At 40.6% G+C, this 22,273-nt stretch overlaps 1 protein-coding gene across 7 annotated transcripts in view; it reads right to left on the bottom strand.

Annotated features, from left to right (window-relative positions):
• Positions 1–596: 596 nt before the first annotated feature.
• The window catches only part of LOC139757302 (apolipoprotein D-like), a 64,637-nt gene continuing 42,960 nt past the window's right edge, over positions 597–22,273 (bottom strand). For 3 of the 7 annotated variants that reach the window (XM_071677689.1, XM_071677688.1, XM_071677685.1), the window contains exons 4-6: positions 19,451–19,605; positions 12,030–12,200; positions 597–1,577 (exon numbers count right to left, since the gene is read on the bottom strand). In XM_071677689.1, the coding sequence (XP_071533790.1) occupies positions 1,446–1,577; positions 12,030–12,200; positions 19,451–19,605 (458 nt within the window). In that variant the 3' untranslated portion in view covers positions 597–1,445. Of the gene's footprint in view, positions 1,596–12,029; positions 12,201–19,450; positions 19,606–22,273 lie in introns of all 7 variants that reach the window. The other 4 variants (XM_071677687.1, XM_071677683.1, XM_071677684.1 and 1 more) reach the window with 2 other exon arrangements.

The following is a 22,273-nucleotide window of genomic DNA, read 5'->3' as shown; positions in this document are numbered from 1 at the left end:
AGTGAGGAAAGATTGACCAAGAGGATATATGTGTTGGAGGTGGAGGGAACGAGGAGAAGAGGGAGACCAAATTGGAGGTGGAAAGATGGAGTGAAAAAGATTTTGTGTGATCGGGGCCTGAACATGCAGGAGGGTGAAAGGAGGGCAAGGAATAGAGTGAATTGGAGCGATGTGGTATACCGGGGTTGACGTGCTGTCAGTGGATTGAATCAAGGCATGTGAAGCGTCTGGGGTAAACCATGGAAAGCTGTGTAGGTATGTATATTTGCGTGTGTGGATGTACGTATATACATGTGTATGGGGGGGGGTTGGGCCATTTCTTTCGTCTGTTTCCTTGCGCTACCTCGCAAACGCGGGAGACAGCGACAAAGTATAATAAAAAAAATATAAAAAAATAATATATATATATATATATATATATATATATATATATATATATATATATATATATATATATATATATATACATATATTGCATAGCTTACACCACCCACCATCCCCAATGCTGAGTACATTTCCATTCTAACTTTGCTTTCTTTTTTGTTCAACCTACTACTCTTAATGCTACATTTCTAAGGTGGGAATGACAAACGGTATAAAATTTGTCATTTACCAAGTTACTGTAAATCACAAATTATGGTACATCATTAATTATAATTTCAAATCAAATCCACCGAACTCCACCCCATTTAGGCATGCATGGGATTAGTTACTTCAAGACATTCCTGAAATGACACCAGTTTTATGTGTTTACCATAAATTACTAGGTCTTTATCTTTTAACAAAAAGCATAAACAGCTTACATGCTCATTAAATGCATATTACCTGTTGTTTACATGCCATGGACTTTGGAGGACTCACCTCCACAAATCAGACTAGGCCCATGCATTCCACACATCTCAAGCCAAATTACATTAGGAATTATACAACATATATTCAAAAAAATTCTGATAGAAATCACATGATATCCTACCAAAAGTGTTAACATTTCTAAATTCTACTGAAATTTACCAACCACACTTGAAGGCACTGTGAACTTTCCATTAAAATTATAATGTTTAAATATATGTATTTTTACTACTATAAAACACTAAAAAGCAAAAAGCAATGATAAGACAAACCTGAATAAGATAAAGGCACCAAGAAACCTATGATGGTTTTACCAATTTCCAATACCAATTCCCTTTACTTCACCAAGCTATCATATATCTTTTCCATGAATGATGTATCCTTTGCTGTCTTTTCTTATCAATTTCATGCATTAACCTGTTTTCTTCATTTTCTTAATTCTTGTCTTAAACACCATCCTTCTTTTTTTGATTACTGTATAACACTTCCCTTCTTAGACACTGTTCTGTCTCACTCCACCTTCACAATAGTTTATCTCTCAGCTGTTTCACTACTGCTCATCCTCCTGCATATGCATCCACAAAAGACATGGTCATTTACTGGATGAGCTCTGCATCGGAAGTGATGCTGATGGCAGCATTAGGGTCTGAGGAACCATCAGTTGAGGCACCCAAACGTCGAGTCACATCAAACACAGTGGAAGCAAAGTCACTTGCACCATCTGCCACCTGGAAGAATGTCATCAGCTGAAAAGGCACCATTTTCAAATTACTTTGACTAAATATTAACAAACACCATTTACAGGTGCTGTTAGGAGGTGGTAGCAATAATACTCAAGTCACAGCAGTATAGGAGAGCGTTGATTATGCACGCAGTAACAGTGATATTAATGGCCAAGCACAAAATGTAAATAATCTTGCAAGAGTTATGAGTCACGACACTGTATTTCATATCCTCAAAATGGTGTCGTTGTACAGTTATCTATTACCTTAAACAGTGCTGAATTATTTTCACAAAGGGAGGTGGAACACATTTAAAGCTAATGATTTTAAAACAGTGGATGTAAATACAGAATGGTGATTTACAAATATCAAACAAAATGTAGTTACAAGAGATTGCAACACGACATGAAAACTGCAGCAGCTTTAAGCTACTTGGAAATAAATTTCCAATAATTACCCATTTGTGTGATGTATTTCATTTCTCATATTCATTATTTATTATACTTTGTCGCTGTCTCCCGCGTTAGTGAGGTAGGGCAAGGAAACAGATGAAAGAATGGCCCAACCCACCCACATACAAATGTATATACATACACGTCCACACGCGCACATATACATACCTATACATTTCAACGTATACATATATATACATACAAAGACATATATACATAAATACACATGTACATAATTCATACTTGCTGCCCTTATTCATTCTCTTCGACACCCCGCCACACATGAAATGACAACCCCCTCCCTCTGCACCCACACAAGGTAGTGCTAGGAAAAGACAACAAAGGCCACATTCGTTCACACTGTCTCTAGCTGTCATGTATAATGCACCAAAACCACAGCTCCCTTCCCACATCCAGGCCAAAAACTTTCCATGGTTTACCCCAGACGCTTCATATGCCCTGGTTCAATCCAATGACAGCACGTCGACCCTGGTATACCACATAGTTCCAATTCATTCTATTCCATGTAAGCCTTTCACCCTCCTGCGTGTTCAGGCCCCAATCGCTCAAAATCTTTTTCACTCCATTCTTCCACCTCCAATTTGGTCTCCCACTTCTTGTTCCCTCCACCTCTGACACATATACCCTCTTTGTCAATCTTTCCTCACTCATTCTCTCCATGAGACCAAACCATTTCAAGACACCCTCTTCTGCTCTCTCAACCATAAGTCAATCTTTCCTCACTCATTCTCTCCATGAGACCAAACCATTTCAAGACACCCTCTTCTGCTCTCTCAACCATACTCTTTTTATTTCCACACATCTCTCTTACCCTTACATTACTTACTCGATCAAACCATATCACACCACATATTGTCCTCAAACATCTCATTTCCAGCACATCCACCCTCCTGCACACTAATCTATCCATAGCCCACGCCTCGAAACCATGCAACATTTTTGGAACCACTATTCCTTCAAACATACCCATTTTTGCTTTCCGAGATCATGTTCTCGACTTCCAAACATTCTTCAAGGCTCCCAGGATTTTCGCCCCTTCCCCACCCTATGATTCACTTCCGCTTCCATGGTTCCATCCACTGCCAGATCCACTCCCAGATATCTAAAACACTTTACTTCCTCCAGTTTTTCTCCATTCAAACTTACCTCCCAATTAACTTGACCCTCAACCCTACTGCACCTAATAACCTTGCTCTTATTCACATTTACTCTTAACTTACTTCTTTCACACACTTTACCAAACTCAGTCACCAGCTTCTGCAGTTTCTCACATGAATCAGCCACCAGTGCTGTATCATCAGTGAACAACAACTGACTCACTTCCCAAGCTCTCTCATCCCTAACAGACTGCATACTTGCCCCTCTTTCCAAAACTCTTGCATTCACCTCCCTAACAACCCCATCCATAAACAAATTAAACAACCATGGAGACATCACACACCCCTGCTGCAAACCTACATTCACTGAGAACCAATATATATATATATATATATATATATATATATATATATATATATATATATATATATATATATATATATATATATATAAAATAAAAAGAGCGTGGTTGAGAGAGCAGAAGAGGGTGTTTTGAAGTGGTTTGGGCACATGGAGAGGATGAGTGAGGAAAGATTGACCAAGAGAATATATGTGTCGGAGGTGGAGGGAACAAGGAGAAGAGGGAGACCAAATTGGAGGTGGAAAGATGGAGTGAAAAAGATTTTGTGTGATCGGGGCCTGAACATGCAAGAGGGTGAAAGGAGGGCAAGGAATAGAGTGAATTGGAGCGATGTGGTATACCGGGGTTGACGTGCTGTCAGTGGATTGAATCAAGGCATGTGAAGCGTCTGGGGTAAACCATGGAAAGCTGTGTAGGTATGTATATTTGCGTGTGTGGACGTATGTATATACATGTGTATGGGGGGGTTGGGCCATTTTTTTCGTCTGTTTCCTTGCGCTACCTCGCAAACGCGGGAGACAGCGACAAAGTATAATAAAATAAAAATAATATAATAATAATATATATATATATATATATTTATTTATATTTATTCATTTTGCTTTGTCGCTGTCTCCCGCGTTTGTGAGGTAGCGCAAGGAAACAGACGAAAGAAATGGCCCAACCCACCCCCATACACAATGTATATACATACATGTCCACACACGCAAATATACATACCTATACATCTCAATGTACACATATATATACACACACAGACACATACATATATACCCATGCACACAATTCACACTGTCTGCCTTTATTTATTGGGAGGTATGTTTGAATGGAGGAAAACTGGAGGAAGTAAAGTGTTTTAGATATCTGGGAGTGGATCTGGCAGCGGATGGAACCATGGAAGCGGAAGTGAATCATAGGGTGGGGGAGGGGGCGAAAATCCTGGGAGCCTTGAAGAATGTGTGGAAGTCGAGAACATTATCTCGGAAGGCAATAATGGGTATGTTTGAAGGAATAGTGGTTCCAACAATATTGTATGGTTGCAAGGCGTGGGCTATGGATAGAGTTGTGCGCAGAAGGGTGGATGTGCTGGAAATGAGATGTTTGAGGACAATATGTGGTGTGAGGTGGTTTGATCAAGTAAGTAATGTAAGGGTAAGAGAGATGTGTGGAAATAAGAAGAGCGTGGTTGAGAGAGCAGAAGAGGGTGTTTTGAAATGGTTTGGGCACATGGAGAGAATGAGTGAGGAAAGATTGACCAAGAGGATATATGTGTCGTAGGTGGAGGGAACGAGGAGAAGTGGGAGACCAAATTGGAGGTGGAAAGATGGAGTGAAAAAGATTTTGAGTGATCGGGGCCTGAACATGCATGAGGGTGAAAGGCGGGCAAGGAATAGAGTGCATTGGATCGATGTGGTATACCGGGGTCGACGTGCTGTCAATGGATTGAATCAGGGCATGTGAAGCGTCTGGGGTAAACCATGGAAAGTTCTGTGGGACCTGGATGTGGAAAGGGAGCTGTGGTTTCGGGCATTATTGCATGACAGCTGGAGACTGAGTGTGAGCGAATGGGGCCTTTGTTGTCTTTTCCTGGCGCTGCCTTGCACACATGAGGGGGGAGGGGGATGTTATTCCGTGTGTGGCGGGGTGGCGATGGGGGTGATTAGGGGCAGACAGTGTGAATTGTGTGCATGTGTGTATATGTGTGTGTCTGTGTGTGTATATATGTGTGTACGTTGGGATGTGTGGGTGTGTATGTTTGCATGTGTGGACGTGTGTGTGTGTGCATGTGTGTGGGGGTGGGTTGGGCCATTTCTTTCGTCTGTTTCCTTGCGCTACCTCGCAGGTGCAGGAGACAGTGACAAAGCAAATAAATAAATATATATCTGGGGATAGGGGAGAAAGAATACTTCCCACGTATTCCTTGCGTGTCATAGAAGACGACTAAAAGGGAAGGGAGTGGGAGGCTGGAAATCCTCCCCTCTCGTTTTTCTTATATTCTCCAAAAGAAGGAACAGAGGGTGGGGCCAGGTGAGGATGTTCCCTCGGAGGCCCAGTCCTCTGTTCTTAGGGCTACATTGCTGACGCGGGAAATGGCGAATAGTATGAAAGAAATGGAAGTAAGGGGAGTGGGGGAGGAATGGGATGTACTTAGGGAATCAGTGATGGATTGCGCAAAAGATGCTTGTGGCATGAGAAGAGTGGGAGATGGGTTGATTAGAAAGGGTAGTGAGTGGTGGGATGAAGAAGTAAGATTATTAGTGAAAGAGAAGAGAGAGGCATTTGGACGATTTTTGCAGGGAAAAAATGCAATTGAGTGGGAGATGTATAAAAGAAAGAGACAGGAGGTCAAGAGAAAGGTGCAAGAGGTGAAAAAAAGGGCAAATGAGAGTTGGGGTGAGAGAGTATCATTAAATTTTAGGGAGAATAAAAAGATGTTCTGGAAGGAGGTAAATAAAGTGCGTAAGACAAGGGAGCAAATGGGAACTTCAGTGAAGGGCGCAAATGGGGAGGTGATAACAAGTAGTGGTGATGTGAGAAGGAGATGGAGTGAGTATTTTGAAGGTTTGTTGAATGTGTTTGATGATAGAGTGGCAGATATAGGGTGTTTTGGTCGAGGTGGTGTGCAAAGTGAGAGGGTTAGGGAAAATGATTTGGTAAACAGAGAAGAGGTAGTAAAAGCTTTGCGGAAGATGAAAGCCGGCAAGGCAGCAGGTTTGGATGGTATTGCAGTGGAATTTATTAAAAAAGGGGGTGACTGTATTGTTGACTGGTTGGTAAGGTTATTTAATGTATGTATGACTCATGGTGAGGTGCCTGAGGATTGGCGGAATGCGTGCATAGTGCCATTGTACAAAGGCAAAGGGGATAAGAGTGAGTGCTCAAATTACAGAGGTATAAGTTTGTTGTATTCCTGTTAAATTATATGGGAGAGTATTGATTGAGAGGGTGAAGGCATGTACAGAGCATCAGATTGGGGAAGAGCAGTGTGGTTTCAGAAGTGGTAGAGGATGTGTGGATCAGGTGTTTGCTTTGAAGAATGTATGTGAGAAATACTTAGAAAAGCAAATGGATTTGTATGTAGCATTTATGGATCTGGAGAAGGCATACGATAGAGTTGATAGAGATGCTCTGTGGAAGGTATTAAGAATATATGGTGTGGGAGGCAAGTTGTTAGAAGCAGTGAAAAGTTTTTATCGAGGATGTAAGGCATGTGTACGTGTAGGAAGAGAGGAAAGTGATTGGTTCTCAGTGAATGTAGGTTTGCGGCAGGGGTGTGTGATGTCTCCATGGTTGTTTAATTTGTTTATGGATGGGGTTGTTAGGGAGGTGAATGCAAGAGTTTTGGAAAGAGGGGCAAGTATGAAGTCTGTTGGGGAGGAGAGAGCTTGGGAAGTGAGTCAGTTGTTGTTCGCTGATGATACAGCGCTGGTGGCTGATTCATGTGAGAAACTGCAGAAGCTGGTGACTGAGTTTGGAAAAGTGTGTGGAAGAAGAAAGTTAAGAGTAAATGTGAATAAGAGCAAGGTTATTAGGTACAGTAGGGTTGAGGGTCAAGTCAATTGGGAGGTGAGTTTGAATGGAGAAAAACTGGAGGAAGTAAAGTGTTTTAGATATCTGGGAGTGGATCTGGCAGCGGATGGAACCATGGAAGCGGAAGTGGATCATAGGGTGGGGGAGGGGGCGAAAATCCTGGGGGCCTTGAAGAATGTGTGGAAGTCGAGAACATTATCTCGGAAAGCAAAAATGGGTATGTTTGAAGGAATAGTGGTTCCAACAATGTTGTATGGTTGCGAGGCGTGGGCTATGGATAGAGTTGTGCGCAGGAGGATGGATGTGCTGGAAATGAGATGTTTGAGGACAATGTGTGGTGTGAGGTGGTTTGATCGAGTGAGTAACGTAAGGGTAAGAGAGATGTGTGGAAATAAAAAGAGCATGGTTGAGAGAGCAGAGGAGGGTGTTTTGAAGTGGTTTGGGCACATGGAGAGGATGAGTGAGGAAAGATTGACCAAGAGGATATATGTGTCGGAGGTGGAGGGAACAAGGAGAAGAGGGAGACCAAATTGGAGGTGGAAAGATGGAGTGAAAAAGATTTTGTGTGATCGGGGCCTGAACATGCAGGAGGGTGAAAGGAGGGCAAGGAATAGAGTGAATTGGAGCGATGTGGTATACCGGGGTTGACGTGCTGTCAGTGGATTGAAGCAGGGCATGTGAAGCGTCTGGGGTAAACCATGGAAAGCTGTGTAGGTATGTATATTTGCGTGTGTGGACGTATGTATATACATGTGTATGGGGGGGGGTGGGCCATTTCTTTCGTCTGTTTCCTTGCGCTACCTCGCAAACGCGGGAGACAGCGACAAAGTATAATAAAAAAAATAAATAATATATATATATATATATATATATATATATATATATATATATATATATATATATATATATATATATATCCCTGGGGATAGGGGAGAAAGAATACTTCCCACGTATTCCCTGCGTGTCGTAGAAGGCTACTAAAAGGGGAGGGAGCAGGTGGCTGGAAATCCTCCCCTCTCGTTTTTTTTTTTTTTTTTTAATTTTCCAAAAGGAGGAACAGAGAAGGGGGCCAGGTGAGGATTTTCCCTCTAAGGCCCAGTCCTCTGTTCTTAACGCTACCTCGCAAACGCGGGAAATGGCGAATAGTATGAAAAAAAAAAAAAAAAAAAAATATATTTTTTTTTGTCGCTGTCTCCCGCGTTTGCGAGGTAGCGCAAGGAAACAGACGAAAGAAATGGCCCAACCCACCCCCATACACATGTATATACATACGTCCACACACGCAAATATACACAACTACACAGCTTTCCATGGTTTACCACAGACGCTTCACATGCCCTCATTCAATCCACTGATAGCACGTCAACCCCGGTATACCACATCGATCCAATTCACTCTATTCCTTGCCCTCCTTTCACCCTCCTGCATGTTCAGGCCCCGATCACACAAAATCTTTTTCACTCCATCTTTCCACCTCCAATTTGGTCTCCCTCTTCTCCTCGTTCCCTCCACCTCCGACACATATATCCTCTTGATCAATCTTTCCTCACTCGTTTTCTCCATGTGCCCAAACCATTTCAAAACACCCTCTTCTGCTCTCTCAACCACGCTCTTTTTATTTCCACACATCTCTCTTACCCTTACGTTACTTACTCGATCAAACCACCTCACACCACACATTGTCCTTAAACATCTCATTTCCAGCACATCCATCCTCCTGCGCACAACTCTATCCATAGCCCACGCCTCGCAACCATACAACATTGTTGGAACCACTATTCCTTCAAACATACCCATTTTTGCTTTCCAAGATAATGTTCTCGACTTCCACACATTCTTCAAGGCCCCCAGGATTTTCGCCCCCTCCCCCACCCTATGATCCACTTCCGCTTCCATGGTTCCATCCGCTGCCAGATCCACTCCCAGATATCTAAAACACTTTACTTCCTCCAGTTTTGCTCCATTCAAACTTACCTCCCAATTGAGTTGACCCTCAACCCTACTGTACCTAGTTACCTTGCTCTTATTCACATTTACTCTTAACTTTCTTCTTTCACACACTTTACCAAACTCAGTCACCAGCTTCTGCAGTTTCTCACATGAATCAGCCACCAGCGCTGTATCATCAGCGAACAACAACTGACTCACTTCCCAAGCTCTCTTCTCCCCAACAGACTTCATACTTGCCCCTCTTTCCAAAACTCTTGCATTCACCTCCCTAACAACCCCATCCATAAACAAATTAAACAACCATGGAGACATCACACACCCCTGCCGCAAACCTACATTCACTGAGAACCAATCACTTTCCTCTCTTCCTACACATACACATGCCTTACATCCTCGATAAAAACTTTTCACTGCTTCTAACAACTTGCCTCCCACACCATATATTCTTAATACCTTCCACAGAGCATCTCTATCAACTCTATCATATGCCTTCTCCAGATCCATAAATGCTACATAAAAATCCATTTGCTTTTCTAAGTATTTCTCACATACATTCTTCAAAGCAAACACCTATAGATATATATATCCCTGGGGATAGGGGAGAGAGAATACTTCCCACGTATTCCCTGCGTGTCGTAGATAGCGACTAAAAGGGAAGGGAGCGGGGGGCTGGAAATCCTTCCCTCTCGTTTTTTTTTAATTTTCCTAAAGAAGAAACAGAGAAGGGGGTCAGGTGAGGATATTCCCTCTAAGGCCCAGTCCTCTGTTCTTAACGCTACCTCGCTAATGCAGGAAATGGCGAATAGTATGAAAGAAAAGATATATATATAAAACCACTAACACACTCATTCAGCTGCTCCCAAAACACTTTATATATATATATATATATATATATATATATATATATATATATATATATATATATATATATATATATATATATATTTTTTTTTTATACTTTGTCGCTGTCTCCCGCGTTTGCGAGGTATATATATATATATATATATATATATATATATATATATATATATATATATATATATATATATATATATGTAAGAGTAAATGTGAATAAGAGCAAGGTTATTAGGTACAGTAGGGTTGAGGGTCAAGTCAATTGGGAGGTAAGTTTGAATGGAGAAAAACTGGAGGAAGTAAAGTGTTTTAGAGATCTGGGAGTGGATTTGGCAGCGGATGGAACCATGGAAGTGGAAGTGGATCATAGGGTGGGGGAGGGGGCGAAAATCCTGGGAGCCTTGAAGAATGTGTGGAAGTCGAGAACATTATCTCGGAAAGCAAAAATGGGTATGTTTGAAGGAATAGTGGTTCCAACAATGTTGTATGGTTGCGAGGCGTGGGCTATGGATAGAGTTGTGCGCAGGAGGATGGATGTGCTGGAAATGAGATGTTTGAGGACAATGTGTGGTGTGACGTGGTTTGATCGAGTAAGTAACGTAAGGGTAAGAGAGATGTGTGGAAATAAAAAGAGCGTGGTTGAGAGAGCAGAAGAGGGTGTTTTGAAATGGTTTGGGCATATGGAGAGAATGAGTGAGGAAAGATTGACCAAGAGGATATATGTGTCGGAGGTGGAGGGAACGAGGAGAAGTGGGAGACCAAATTGTAGGTGGAAAGATGGAGTGAAAAAGATTTTGTGTGATCGGGGCCTGAACATGCAGGAGGGTGAAAGGAGGGCAAGGAATAGAGTGAATTGGATCGATGTGGTATACCGGCGTTGACGTGCTGTCAGTGGATTGAATCAGGGCATGTGAAGCGTCTGGGGTAAACCATGGAAAGCTGTGTAGGTATGTATATTTGCGTGTGTGGACGAATGTATATACATGTGTATGGGGGTGGGTTGGGCCATTTCTTTCGTCTGTTTCCTTGCGCTACCTCGCAAACGTGGGAGACAGCGACAAAGCAAAAAAAAATGTATATATATATATATATATATATATATATATATATATATATATATATATATATATATATATATGTCCCCCCTCGTGCACATGCAGGGGGAGGGGGGTTTTCATTTCATGTGTGGCGGGGTGGTGACAGGAATGAATAAGGGCAGACAGTATGAATTATGTACATGTTTGTATATATATATGTCTGTGTGTGTATATATATGTGTATACGTTGAGATGTATAGGTATGTATATGTGCGTGTGTGGACGTGTATGTATATACATGTGTATGTGGGTGGGTTGGGCCATTCTTTCAACTGTTTCCTTGCGCTACCTCGCTAACGCATGAGACAGCGACAAAGTATAACAAATAAATATAAATATAACCATGAAGAAAATGAAATTTGATAAGTTCCTAAGTGCTCTTTCGTGTAATGATCACATCGTCAAGGGAGATACAAGAAAGAGATAGAAGACATAAAGCAGTAAGCTGATATGTGAGGAAGAGACTTAGCTAAAATGCCACAGGAAACCAAGCCTTACCAGATGTTGGTGTTTAGAATGGTGATGTTCGTGTCTGGTGTTATGCCTTACCTTAAGTTGCTAACAACACAGTAATTATGAGCTGTAGCTTACTGAGTATATATTAAAGGGCCTAGCTAAAGGTGGGGGCATGATTAAGGCCAGATTTCAGGAAGAACAAGAGTAATATCAAGAGAAGACAGAAAATGTACTAACACTACAACGTACAGCAAGTGGGTCAAGTTTCGAGGTTAAACCTGTGGTGGGTTGATAACTTGGTCTGCTTTTGACTCAACACTGTCTACTATGTATGCAGAGCTAGATTCCCTCCCCCCATGTGACACATAAATACTACATGAAAGGATGGGTTATTCCTTTTTGTAAATGAAGCAGGTGTTCAGAAGAAAAGAAATTTCACCATTTAAGAAGCAAATTTACTGTAGCTGTTTGCATAATGAGAGGTTTCTAAGATAGGTTAGATGTTACCTTGATCCCAAGTATTTTCACTGTGTGAAGTGGTGGAATTATGGATCCAGCAAAAAAAATAAATGGAATTCGTGAGGGGTTTTGGAGAGAAAGGTGGGCAGAAACTGGAGTTTGGAGATATAAAACTTACCTGTGAAGCAACATTCTTGAAGCCGTCTGCAGCATCACCAAGAATTTTCTTTAATGTCTCCTCATCAATGTTAATTCTGAGGTCAGAGTCCTCTGGCTTAATACATGAAGCATGATCGATCACATCGAAGTCTTGAGTTTCAATGCCAAAAGACTTGAGTTGCTGTTTGATCTGTGTTAAAATACAAGGTTAGACTCATTACTTTTAACTGCTTCATTAAAAAAAAAATTCTGAGTCGACAAAAGACTGGCTAAGTCATTCATAAGTGAAGTGTTCTTAGCTAAGAAATACTGAATCTCCTACTAAAACAGCCTGACCAAATAAAACGGCAAATTTTTTGGAAAATGTTAAGACTGAGTATAACCAGATCTCATGCTCTCTCAGTAAAAGTAGCACTCATCCCATCTCCATCAGTAGTTTCTAATGAAGCAAGCAGGAACATAAAATATCAATAAGGTAACAGAGATGTGGTAGTATGAGGAATATCTGTCAGAGAGCTGAAAAGGGTGTATACATGTTGGAATGGAGAGGACAAGGAAAAGAAAGAAACAAAGACAAGGAAGAAGGATGGAGTGAAAGATGCTTTCAGTGTTTATAGGGCCTGAAAGCAAATGGTGTCAGTTGTGCAGGGGATAGAGTGATGTGCTATACAAGGGCCAGATACTGTAAGCACACAAATGAAGCTGCTCATTATTTCAACTCTTCTCCTGCGTGTTTGCTGTTTCTGTTGCCTAACATATCTATGGGGTACATTCCAGTGATATATTTCTTCCTGATGCAAATGATCATGAACCTTGTTGTCCCGTACGCTAAACACAAACATGATATGGTCCCATAAAATCTGGTCTGGTGTAATATTATCAAAATCACACTTGCCAAATTGTCAAAGTGCATTAACACATTGCTCAAAAGATTCACAAGGTGATTGTCCACATACATTGAACCTGCACCTCTAACATGAAGTTTTCTGAAGAGGCTAACAGTAGTCCTCAGAAACCCTGAGCATTCTTCTTGTGCTATGCAGGAAGCATGCCTCGGCTCCTGTCTCATTCGGCAACATTGATACTTGTAAAACCACTGGGTCCTCCATTCCATCCATAGCTTGACTGCATATCCAATATAAAATGAGCTGGAGCTTATAAAACATGAAGTACCATCATAGGAAGTCTCAGTATATAAATAGTGGTCACTCCACCATATGATATAGATCAAGCAAGGAGTTCATACAAAATTACAACTCTTTATTATTGTACTTGTGAGCACATGGGTACAACCAGTGAGAATGCTTGCTTACAAGCAGAGGGGTGAACTGACTGACCGACTGCTTTGACATAGACAACTCCAACCTCAGAACACTCATAGTTACAATCTTTGAACAGACTTTGATATATGAAAAGATTTATAGACAAGGAAAAAATAATTCTTTTGCCCTAATGCTATCATTAGATCGGTGTGGCGAATACTAAGATACATCTTTAAAATCAATTCAGTAAAGTCATTAACATAATTCTATTTTAAGAAGTGAAAAAATTTCAGATAAGAATAACTGTACAACCAAGAAATAAGTGATAGTTTGCTGAACTTACCTAGAAAGTAATAAAAGAAAATTGTGGTGGATTGTATTGGTAAAGATATCTTAATGCATTCCCATCTCTTGCTATTTTCTCTTATATTTCATGCCTATTATGATGATTATGAATTCTTTCATCAAGTAAGAAACATCTGAAGAGAAGTGAAGAAAATATAATTGAAATGAACACCATCACTAATGATTCATAGAAAGTAAGACCCCAACCTATATCTCCCATTTCTGCCACATTTTCTGAACATATGAATAATAATTAACTCCTGCATTAGGAGAGTACCTGGAAAAGGACTGTGTACACAAAAAATACAGTTACCATATCATTTGATTGTGATGAATGTTCTCAACCAAAGGGTAAGGGGTAAGAATTCCACCTGGATACAACAATACCCAGAAAAAGCCATAATGAGTCAGAATAACCTAGTATATGTCATCCCTGGGGATAGGGAAGAAAGAATACTTCCCATGCATTCCTCACGTGTCATAGAAGGCGACTAAAGGGGACAGGAGCGGGGGGCTAGAAACCCTCCCCTCCTTGTATTCTAACTTTCTAAAAGGGGAAACAAATGAAGGAGCCACGCGGGAAGTGCTCATCCTCCCCAAAAGCTCAGATTAGGGTGTCTCAATGTATGTCGATGTAATCAAGATGAGAAAAAAGGAGAGATACGTAGTATGTTTGAGGAAAGGAACCTGGATGTTTTGGCTCTAAGTGAAATGAAGCTCAAGGGGAAGAGTGATTTGGGAATGTCTTGGGAGTAAAGTTAGGGGTTAGTGAGAGGACAAGATCAAGGGAAGGAGTAGCACTACTCCTGAAACAGGAGTGGTGGGAGTATGTGATGGGAGTGTAAGAAAGTAAACTCTAAATTGATATGGGTAAAACTGAAAGTGGATGGAGAAAGATGGGTGATTATTGGTGCATATGCACCTGGGCATGAGAAGAAAGATCATGAGAGGCAAGTGTTTTGGGAGCAGCTGAATGAGTGTGTTAGTGGTTTTGATGCACGAGACCGGGTTATAGTGATGGGTGATTTGAATGCAAAGGTGAGTAATGTGGCAGTTGAGGGAATAATAGGTGTACATGGGGTGTTCAATGTTGTAAATGGAAATTGTGAAGAGCTTGTAGATTTCTGTGCTGAAAAAGGTCTGATGATTGGGAATACCTGGTTTAAAAAGAGAGATATACATAAGTATACGTATGTAAGTAGGAGAGATGGCCAGAGAGCGGTATTGGATTATGTGTTAATTGATAGGCGCGCGAGAGACTTTTGGATGTTAATGTGCAGAGAGGTGCAACTGGAGGGATGTCTGATCATTATCATGGAGGCGAAGGTGAAGATTTGTAGAGGTTTTCAGAAAAGAAGAGTGAATGGTGGTGTGAAAAGAGTGGTGAGAGTAAGTGAGCTTGGGAAGAAGACTTGTGTAAGTACCCGGAAAGACTGAGTACAGAATGGAAAAAGGTGAGAACAAGGGACGTAAGGGGAGTGGGGGAGGAATGGAATGTATTTAGAGAAGCAGTGATGGCTTGCGCAAAAGATGCCTGTGGCATGAGAAGCGTGGGAAGTGGGCAGATTATAAAGGGTAGTGAGTGGTGGGATGAAGTAAGATCATTAGTGAAAGAGAAGAGAGAGGCATTTGGACGATATTTGCAGGGAAATAATGCAAATGACTGGGAGATGTATAAAAGAAAGAGGCAGGAGGTCAAGAGAAAGGTGGAAGAGGAGAAAAAGAGGGCAAATGAGAGTTGGGGTGAGAGAGTATCATTAAATTTTAGGGAGAATAAAAAGATGTTTCTATCCCTGGGGATAGGTGAGAAAGAATACTCCCCATGTATTCCCTGCTTGTCGTAGAAGGCGACTAAAAGGGGAGGGAGCGGGTGGCTGGAAATCCTCCCAGTTGTTTTTTTAATTTTTCCAAAAGAAGGAACAGAGAAGGGGGCCAGGTGAGGATATTCCCTCAAGGGCCCAGTCCTCTGTTCTTAATGCTACCTTGCAAATGCGAGAAATTGCGAATGGTATGAAAGAAAAAGAAAAAAAGATATTTTGGAAAGAGGTAAATAAAGTGCGTATGGGGATAGGGGAGAAAGAATACTTCCCACGTATTCCCTGCGTGTCGTAGAAGGCGACTAAAAGGGGAGGGAGCGGGGGGCTGGAAATCTTCCCCTCTCGTTTTTTTTTTAATTTTCCAAAACAAGGAACATAGAAGGGGGCCAGGTGAGGATATTCCCTCCAAGGCCCAGTCTTCTGTTCTTAACGCTACCTCGCTAACGCGGGAAATGGCGAATAGTTTGAAAGAAAAAAGAAAGACAAGAGAACAAATGTGAACATCAGTGAAGGGGGCTAATGGGGAGGTGATAACAAGTAGTGGTGATGTGAGGAGATGGAGTGAGAATTTTGAGGGTTTGTTGAATGTGTTTGATGATAGAGTGGCAGATATATAGGGTGTTTTGGTTGAGGTGGTGTGCAAAGTGAGAGGGTTAGGGAGAATGATTTGGTAAACAGAGAAGAGGTATCAAAAGCTTTGCGGAAGATGAAAGCCAGTAAAGCAGTGGGTTTGGATGGAACTGCAGTGGAATTTATTAAAAAAGGGGGTGACTGTACTGTTGACAGGCTGGTAAGGTTATTTAATGTATGTATGACTCATGGTGAGGTGCCTGAGGATTGGCAGAATGCTTGCATAGTGCTATTGTACAAAGGCTAAGGGGATAAAAGTGAATGCTCAAATTACAGAGGTATGAGTTTGTTGAGTATTCCTGGGAAATTATATGGGAGAGTATTGATTGAGAGGGTGAAGGCTTGTACAGAGCATCAGATTGGGGAAGAGCAGTGTGGTTTCAGAAGTGGTAGAGGATGTGTGGATCAGGTGTCTGCTTTGAAGAATGTATGTAAGAAAGACTTAGAAAAGCAAATGGATTTGTATGTACCATTTATGGATCTGGAGGAGGCATATGATAGAGTTGATAGAGATGCTCTGTGGAAGGTATTAAGAATTTATGGTGTGGGAGGCAAGTTGTTAGAAGCAGTGAAAAGTTCTTATCGAGGATGTAAGGCATGTGGACGAGTAGGAAGAGAGGAAAGTGATTGGTTCTCAGTGAATGTTGGTTTGCGGCAGGGGTGCGTGATGTCTCCATGGCTGTTTAATTTGTTTATGAATGGGGTTGTTAGGGAGGTGAATGCAAGAGTTTTGAAAAGAGGAGCAAGTTTGCAGTCTGTTGTGGATGAGAGAGCTTGGGAAGCGAGTCAGTTGTTGTTCGCTGATGACAGAGCGCTGGTGGCTGATACAGGTGAGAAACGGCAAAAGCTGGTGACTGAGTTTGGTAAAGTGTGTGAAAGAAGAAAGCTGAGAGTAAATGTGAATATGAGCAAGGTTATCAGGTGCAGTAGGATTGAGGGACAAGTCAATTGGGAGGTAAGTTTGAATGGAGAAAAACTGGAGGAAGTGAAGTGTTTTAGATATCTGGGAGTGGATTTGGCATTGGATGGAACCATGGAAGCAGAAGTGAATTATATGGTGGGGAGGAGGGGAAGGTTCTGGAAGTGTTGAAAAATGTGTGGTAGTCAAAAACGTTATCTTGAAAAGCAAAAATGGGAATGTTTGAAGGAATAGTGGTTCCAACAATGTTATATGGTTGCGAGGCATGGGATATAGATAGAGTTGTGCAAAGGGTGGATGTGCTGGAAATGAAACGTTTGAGGACAATATGTGGTGTGAGGTGGAGGGAGTGAGGAGAAGTGGGAGACGAAATTGGAAGTGGAAAGATGGAGTGAAAAAGATTTTGAGTGATTGGGGCCTGAACAAGCAGGGGGGTGAAAGGCGTGCAAGGAATCGTGTGAATTGGAATGATGTGGTACACCAGGGTCGACGTACTGTCAATGGATTGAACCAGGGCATGTGAAATTTCTGGGGTAAACCATGGAAAGTTTTGTGGGGCCTGGATGTGGAAAGGGAGATGTGGTTTCGGTGTGTTATACATGACAGCTAGAGACTGAGTGTGAACGAATGTGGCCTTTGTTGTCTTTTCCTAGCACTACCTCATGCACATGCGGGGGGTTGTCATTTCATGTGGCGGGGTGGCGACGGGAATGAATAAAGGGCAGACAGTATGAATTATGTACATGTGTATATATGTATATGTCTGTGTATATATATATATATATATATATATATATATATATATATATATATATATATATATATATATATATATATTTTTTTTTTATACTATTCGCCATTTCCCGCGATAGCGAGGTAGCGTTAAGAACAGAGGACTGGGCCTTTTTTGGAATATCCTCACCTGGCCCTCTCTGTTCCTTCTTTTGGAAAATTTAAAAAAAAACGAGAGGGGAGGATTTCCAGCCCCCCGCTCCCTCCCCTTTTAGTCGCCTTCTACGACACGCAGGGAATACGTGGGAAGTATTCTTAATCCCCTATCCCCAGGGATAATATATATATATATATATATATATATATATATATATATATATATATATATATATATATATATATACTGATAGTCTCTCACCCCAACTCTCATTTGCCCTTTTTTTCACCTCTTGCACCTTTCTCTTGACCTCCTGTCTCTTTCTTTTATACTTCTCCCACTCAATTGCATTTTTTCCCTGCAAAAATCGTCCAAATGCCTCTCTCTTCTCTTTCACTAACACTCTTACTTCTTCATCCCACCACTCACTACCCTTTCTAAACAGCCCACCTCCCACTCTTCTCATATATATATATATTATCCCTGGGGATAGGGGATTAAGATATATATATATATATATATATATATATATATATATATATATATATATATATATATATATATATATATATATATATATATATATATATTATCCCTGGGGATAGGGGATTAAGAATACTTCCCACGTATTCCCTGCGTGTCGTAGAAGGCGACTAAAAGGGGAGGGAGCGGGGGGCTGGAAATCCTCCCCTCTCGTTTTTTTTTTAATTTTCCAAAAGAAGGAACAGAGGGGGCCAGGTGAGGATATTCCAATAAAGGCCCAGTCCTCTGTTCTTAACGCTACCTCGCCAACGCGGGAAATGGCAAATAGTTTAAAAGAAAAGAAAAATATATATATATATATATATATATATATATATATATATATATATATATATATATATATATATATATATATATGTATACGTTGAGATGTATAGGCATATATATGTGCGTGTGGACGTTTATGTATATACATGTGTATGTGGGTGGGTTGGGCCATTCTTTCGTCTGTTTCCTTGCGCTACCTCATCAACACGGGAGACAGTAACAAAGTATAATAAATAAAAAAATATATAAATGCCATCCAAATTGCCTAACTTCTGTTCAAATAAGCTAGCACATGAATATTTGGTTTAAGAAAAGGTTTATCATCAAAGAAAAATCAAAATTATTTTCATCCTATTGCCCTTGCCTAATTGGTCTCCCGGACAAGACAAAACATGTTAAATATCAAACTAATAAAATGGTAAAAAAAAATATTTAATTTTATGAAATGAAAGAATATCATACTGGAATAATAAAACAACAAAGAAACAAGTAATACAGTCCTCAACTAGGAAGAAGTAAAAGATCCTTGTGGTGAGGATCTTATTTTTTATTTTTTAAGGATCCAGTTGTGGACAAAAGTCCACATCAAGGGAGAGGACATTAGAAACCCAAACCCACTTATTGTTTATATTATTGATAATTTGACTTTTCAACAGAAAACAAAGAAAGCAGGAACAAAAACAGGATATGCCAGGCAATTCCATCATAGTAATGTTTTACAAAAACATCAAAACTTTTCTCTAACTTTCTATAGTAATCCATACCAACCTTGTCAATGATGGTACTGTTGAGAGCCCGGCTCCGGGACAAAATGGTAGCAGACTGGCGATGTGCAAAGGAGGTGAAGGGTTGGCATTCATAGATAGCCGCATATGTTTCATAGTCAGTGTCAAACACAATGTAGTCTGCCTTGCCAGCCAAATCTGTTGATCAGAAAAACAAACAAACAAAAGAGCTGTTTTCTCTCTCACTCTCTCTCACTGATAACCTAAAGGAAAAAATTTCCTTGTGGTTAGCAGTGTCACAACAGCTGTTCCCTCCTCCAAACTTAGCATACTTAAGTAGGTTGAATAAGTGGGAAGAGTCTGCTGCATCTTCTATTCCTGCTCAAAATCAAAGCTGAGAGTTTACCAACATGGAGTTGGAAGTCAGAGAGAAGCTAACTTCTTAACTAAATGCAGTGAACAAAAGACATGCTTTACATGTTACCTTCTTCCCCCCAAGCAATTCTCTCTCTTAAAGGTGGCAGGCCCAGTGCCATGCAAGGAAAATCCTTAACGTCAAAAGTAATAAGGTGATGCCTGGCAAAAGTGTCTGGCAATTGCCGAAGACTCCTTGTTATTCTTTTCCAGGGACATGTTAAGGACCACCGAGAGCTTACACAGGACCTGGAAGGTGTTTGAATTTTATATACCCCTAGGGCTGTCCTGGAAAGGGTGCTGGGGGGTCCATTCAGTGGAAGATGGCAACAAGTGATATTCATTATAAAAGTGGTTTACTAACATTTTCAGTTGTTTGGTTACTTAATTATGTTCTTACATTATATCTCCCTTCGTAAGGTCCCTCCAAAGGCCAAGGGATTTTCCCCTGGTTTAAAAGACTTCTCTATGAGCTTGAACATACAGTAAACCCTCTATTCAACAGACCCCATTATAATGGATTTCTGATTTAACAGAATGGGCAAATGATAATACATTATTAAATAATTGAAGAAATAAAAAAAAAGAATCTAAATGCCACACCATGCACATTTCACATCGCACTTGTTTTTGGTAGAATGGAGTATACTCTCTTTGTTTTGGTCTCTCTGCCTCAAGCTATCAAACAGTCAGGTTGTATACAGAGAATTGAAACTTTATTTAATACTTTTGCAATCCTTACAATTCATAATAGCTTCAAGTGATAGAGGAATCAAAAGAAAGCGTGTGAACTGTATATTGCATTACTGTATATTGTTTTAAAAAATGGCCCATGGGTTACATTCAATTTGACAGACTTTCGACATTAACGGACACTCCTTCCCCCTATTAGTCCATTAAATAGAGGACTTACTGTATTCCAAAGAAAAGTCAAAGTAGTAGCTGTCTTTTTGACATCACAAGCTCGCAGGCCAGGTTGACACACCAAAACCAACTTTCTTGTCCAAGAAGAAAAATTCCTTACAAAGAGGGGTTTCCAACTTCTTAGCTATACAAAATGATGTACTTATTGATCTTTCTTTCTTTCATACTATTCGCCATTTCCCGCATTAGCGAGGTAGCGTTAAGAACAGAGGACTGGGCCTGTGAGGGAATATCCTCACCTGGCCCCCGTTCTCTGCTCCTTCTTTTGGAAAAGTAGGGGAGAAAGAATACATCCCACGTATTCCCTGCGTGTCGTAAAAGGCGACTAAAAGGGGAGGGAGCGGGTGGCTGGAAATCTTCCCCTCTCGTTTTTTTTTTCACTTTTCCAAAAGAAGGAGAAGGTACTTATTGATATTCTCTAGTAATCCCAGGGAAGTTTGGAGATTTATGCTATGATAGTCATCAATAGTAATTTCCAAGAAGCAATCATTGTGTGGGTATTTTGAAACAATTTTTTCACTAAAAAAAAACCTGAATTTCGATTGATCTTAACCCAAACCATGTTATCAACTGAAATTTTATTTTCTGCCTTGACATGATATGTATCTCACTATTAGCACTCTTCTGCCAGCACTGAGGGCCATCAAGAAGTGTCTTCATGAGCATCCACTGAGGTGCTGGGTCATCATAATAATGCTTTAATTGTATCCAACTCCCACTCTGGCTGCATGGGGAGAGGGCAGATCTTAAAAGGCCGTTATTCCAAACATTTCAATCAATTGATTCCAAACTATGGATAAGGGTTCATGAAAATGCTCTTGTGCAAAACAGTAGCATTACTCGCTCTATTTCTATAATGAAAAATGCTAGAAAACCAAACATAGGCCTCATGTAACGTAAACCTGATTTAAAAAAAATCTGAGTTTCCAAACTCACCGATACTGTCTTGAAGTAGATGCAGACATTTTGAAAAAAGTCATTGGACTCATTTTAACCAATTTTAGGCTGTATAAGTGCTTAAAAAACTATGTAAAATATGAAAATTCCAAAACCCAGCACTTCAAGCTTGAAGCTTGGTTGTTGACCCCAATTTGAAGTAATCTAGAAACACTTACACAGTTAGATACTGAAGAAGATTCAGGCACCATAGTGGGGCTTTTGAGGTGAATGAATCTTGAAAACCAATCAGTTTGGAAAGAACTTTCTTAGGAGATTTACCGAGGGAAAGAGGGAAACTGAATTCCCTTGACTGTTGAACGCTGGAGACATACAGTTGGGTAAAGGGCATCCACTTAGGTAATGAAGCAGCTCACCTGGGGATTCCTCCCACAGTAAAGGATCCATCCAACTGAATGCCACTCTCCCTATATAGACATTTCAGTAGTCACAGAAAAAGACCTTGAAAGAGCCTCAGCCCAAGTACTGTACACTCCTTGAAGGTAGGAGGAACTGAATAAACTAAGTCATATATAATTATGGCATGAATCTCCTCATTTATCTCTTAGACATTCTGGGAGATGAAAGGCCA

This window comes from Panulirus ornatus, chromosome 25 (genome assembly GCF_036320965.1).
Source record: "Panulirus ornatus isolate Po-2019 chromosome 25, ASM3632096v1, whole genome shotgun sequence".
NCBI classification, from domain to species: domain Eukaryota; kingdom Metazoa; phylum Arthropoda; class Malacostraca; order Decapoda; family Palinuridae; genus Panulirus; species Panulirus ornatus.
The sequence above is the reverse complement of the archived record's forward strand: the minus strand, read 5'-3'. Positions and strand labels throughout refer to the sequence as shown.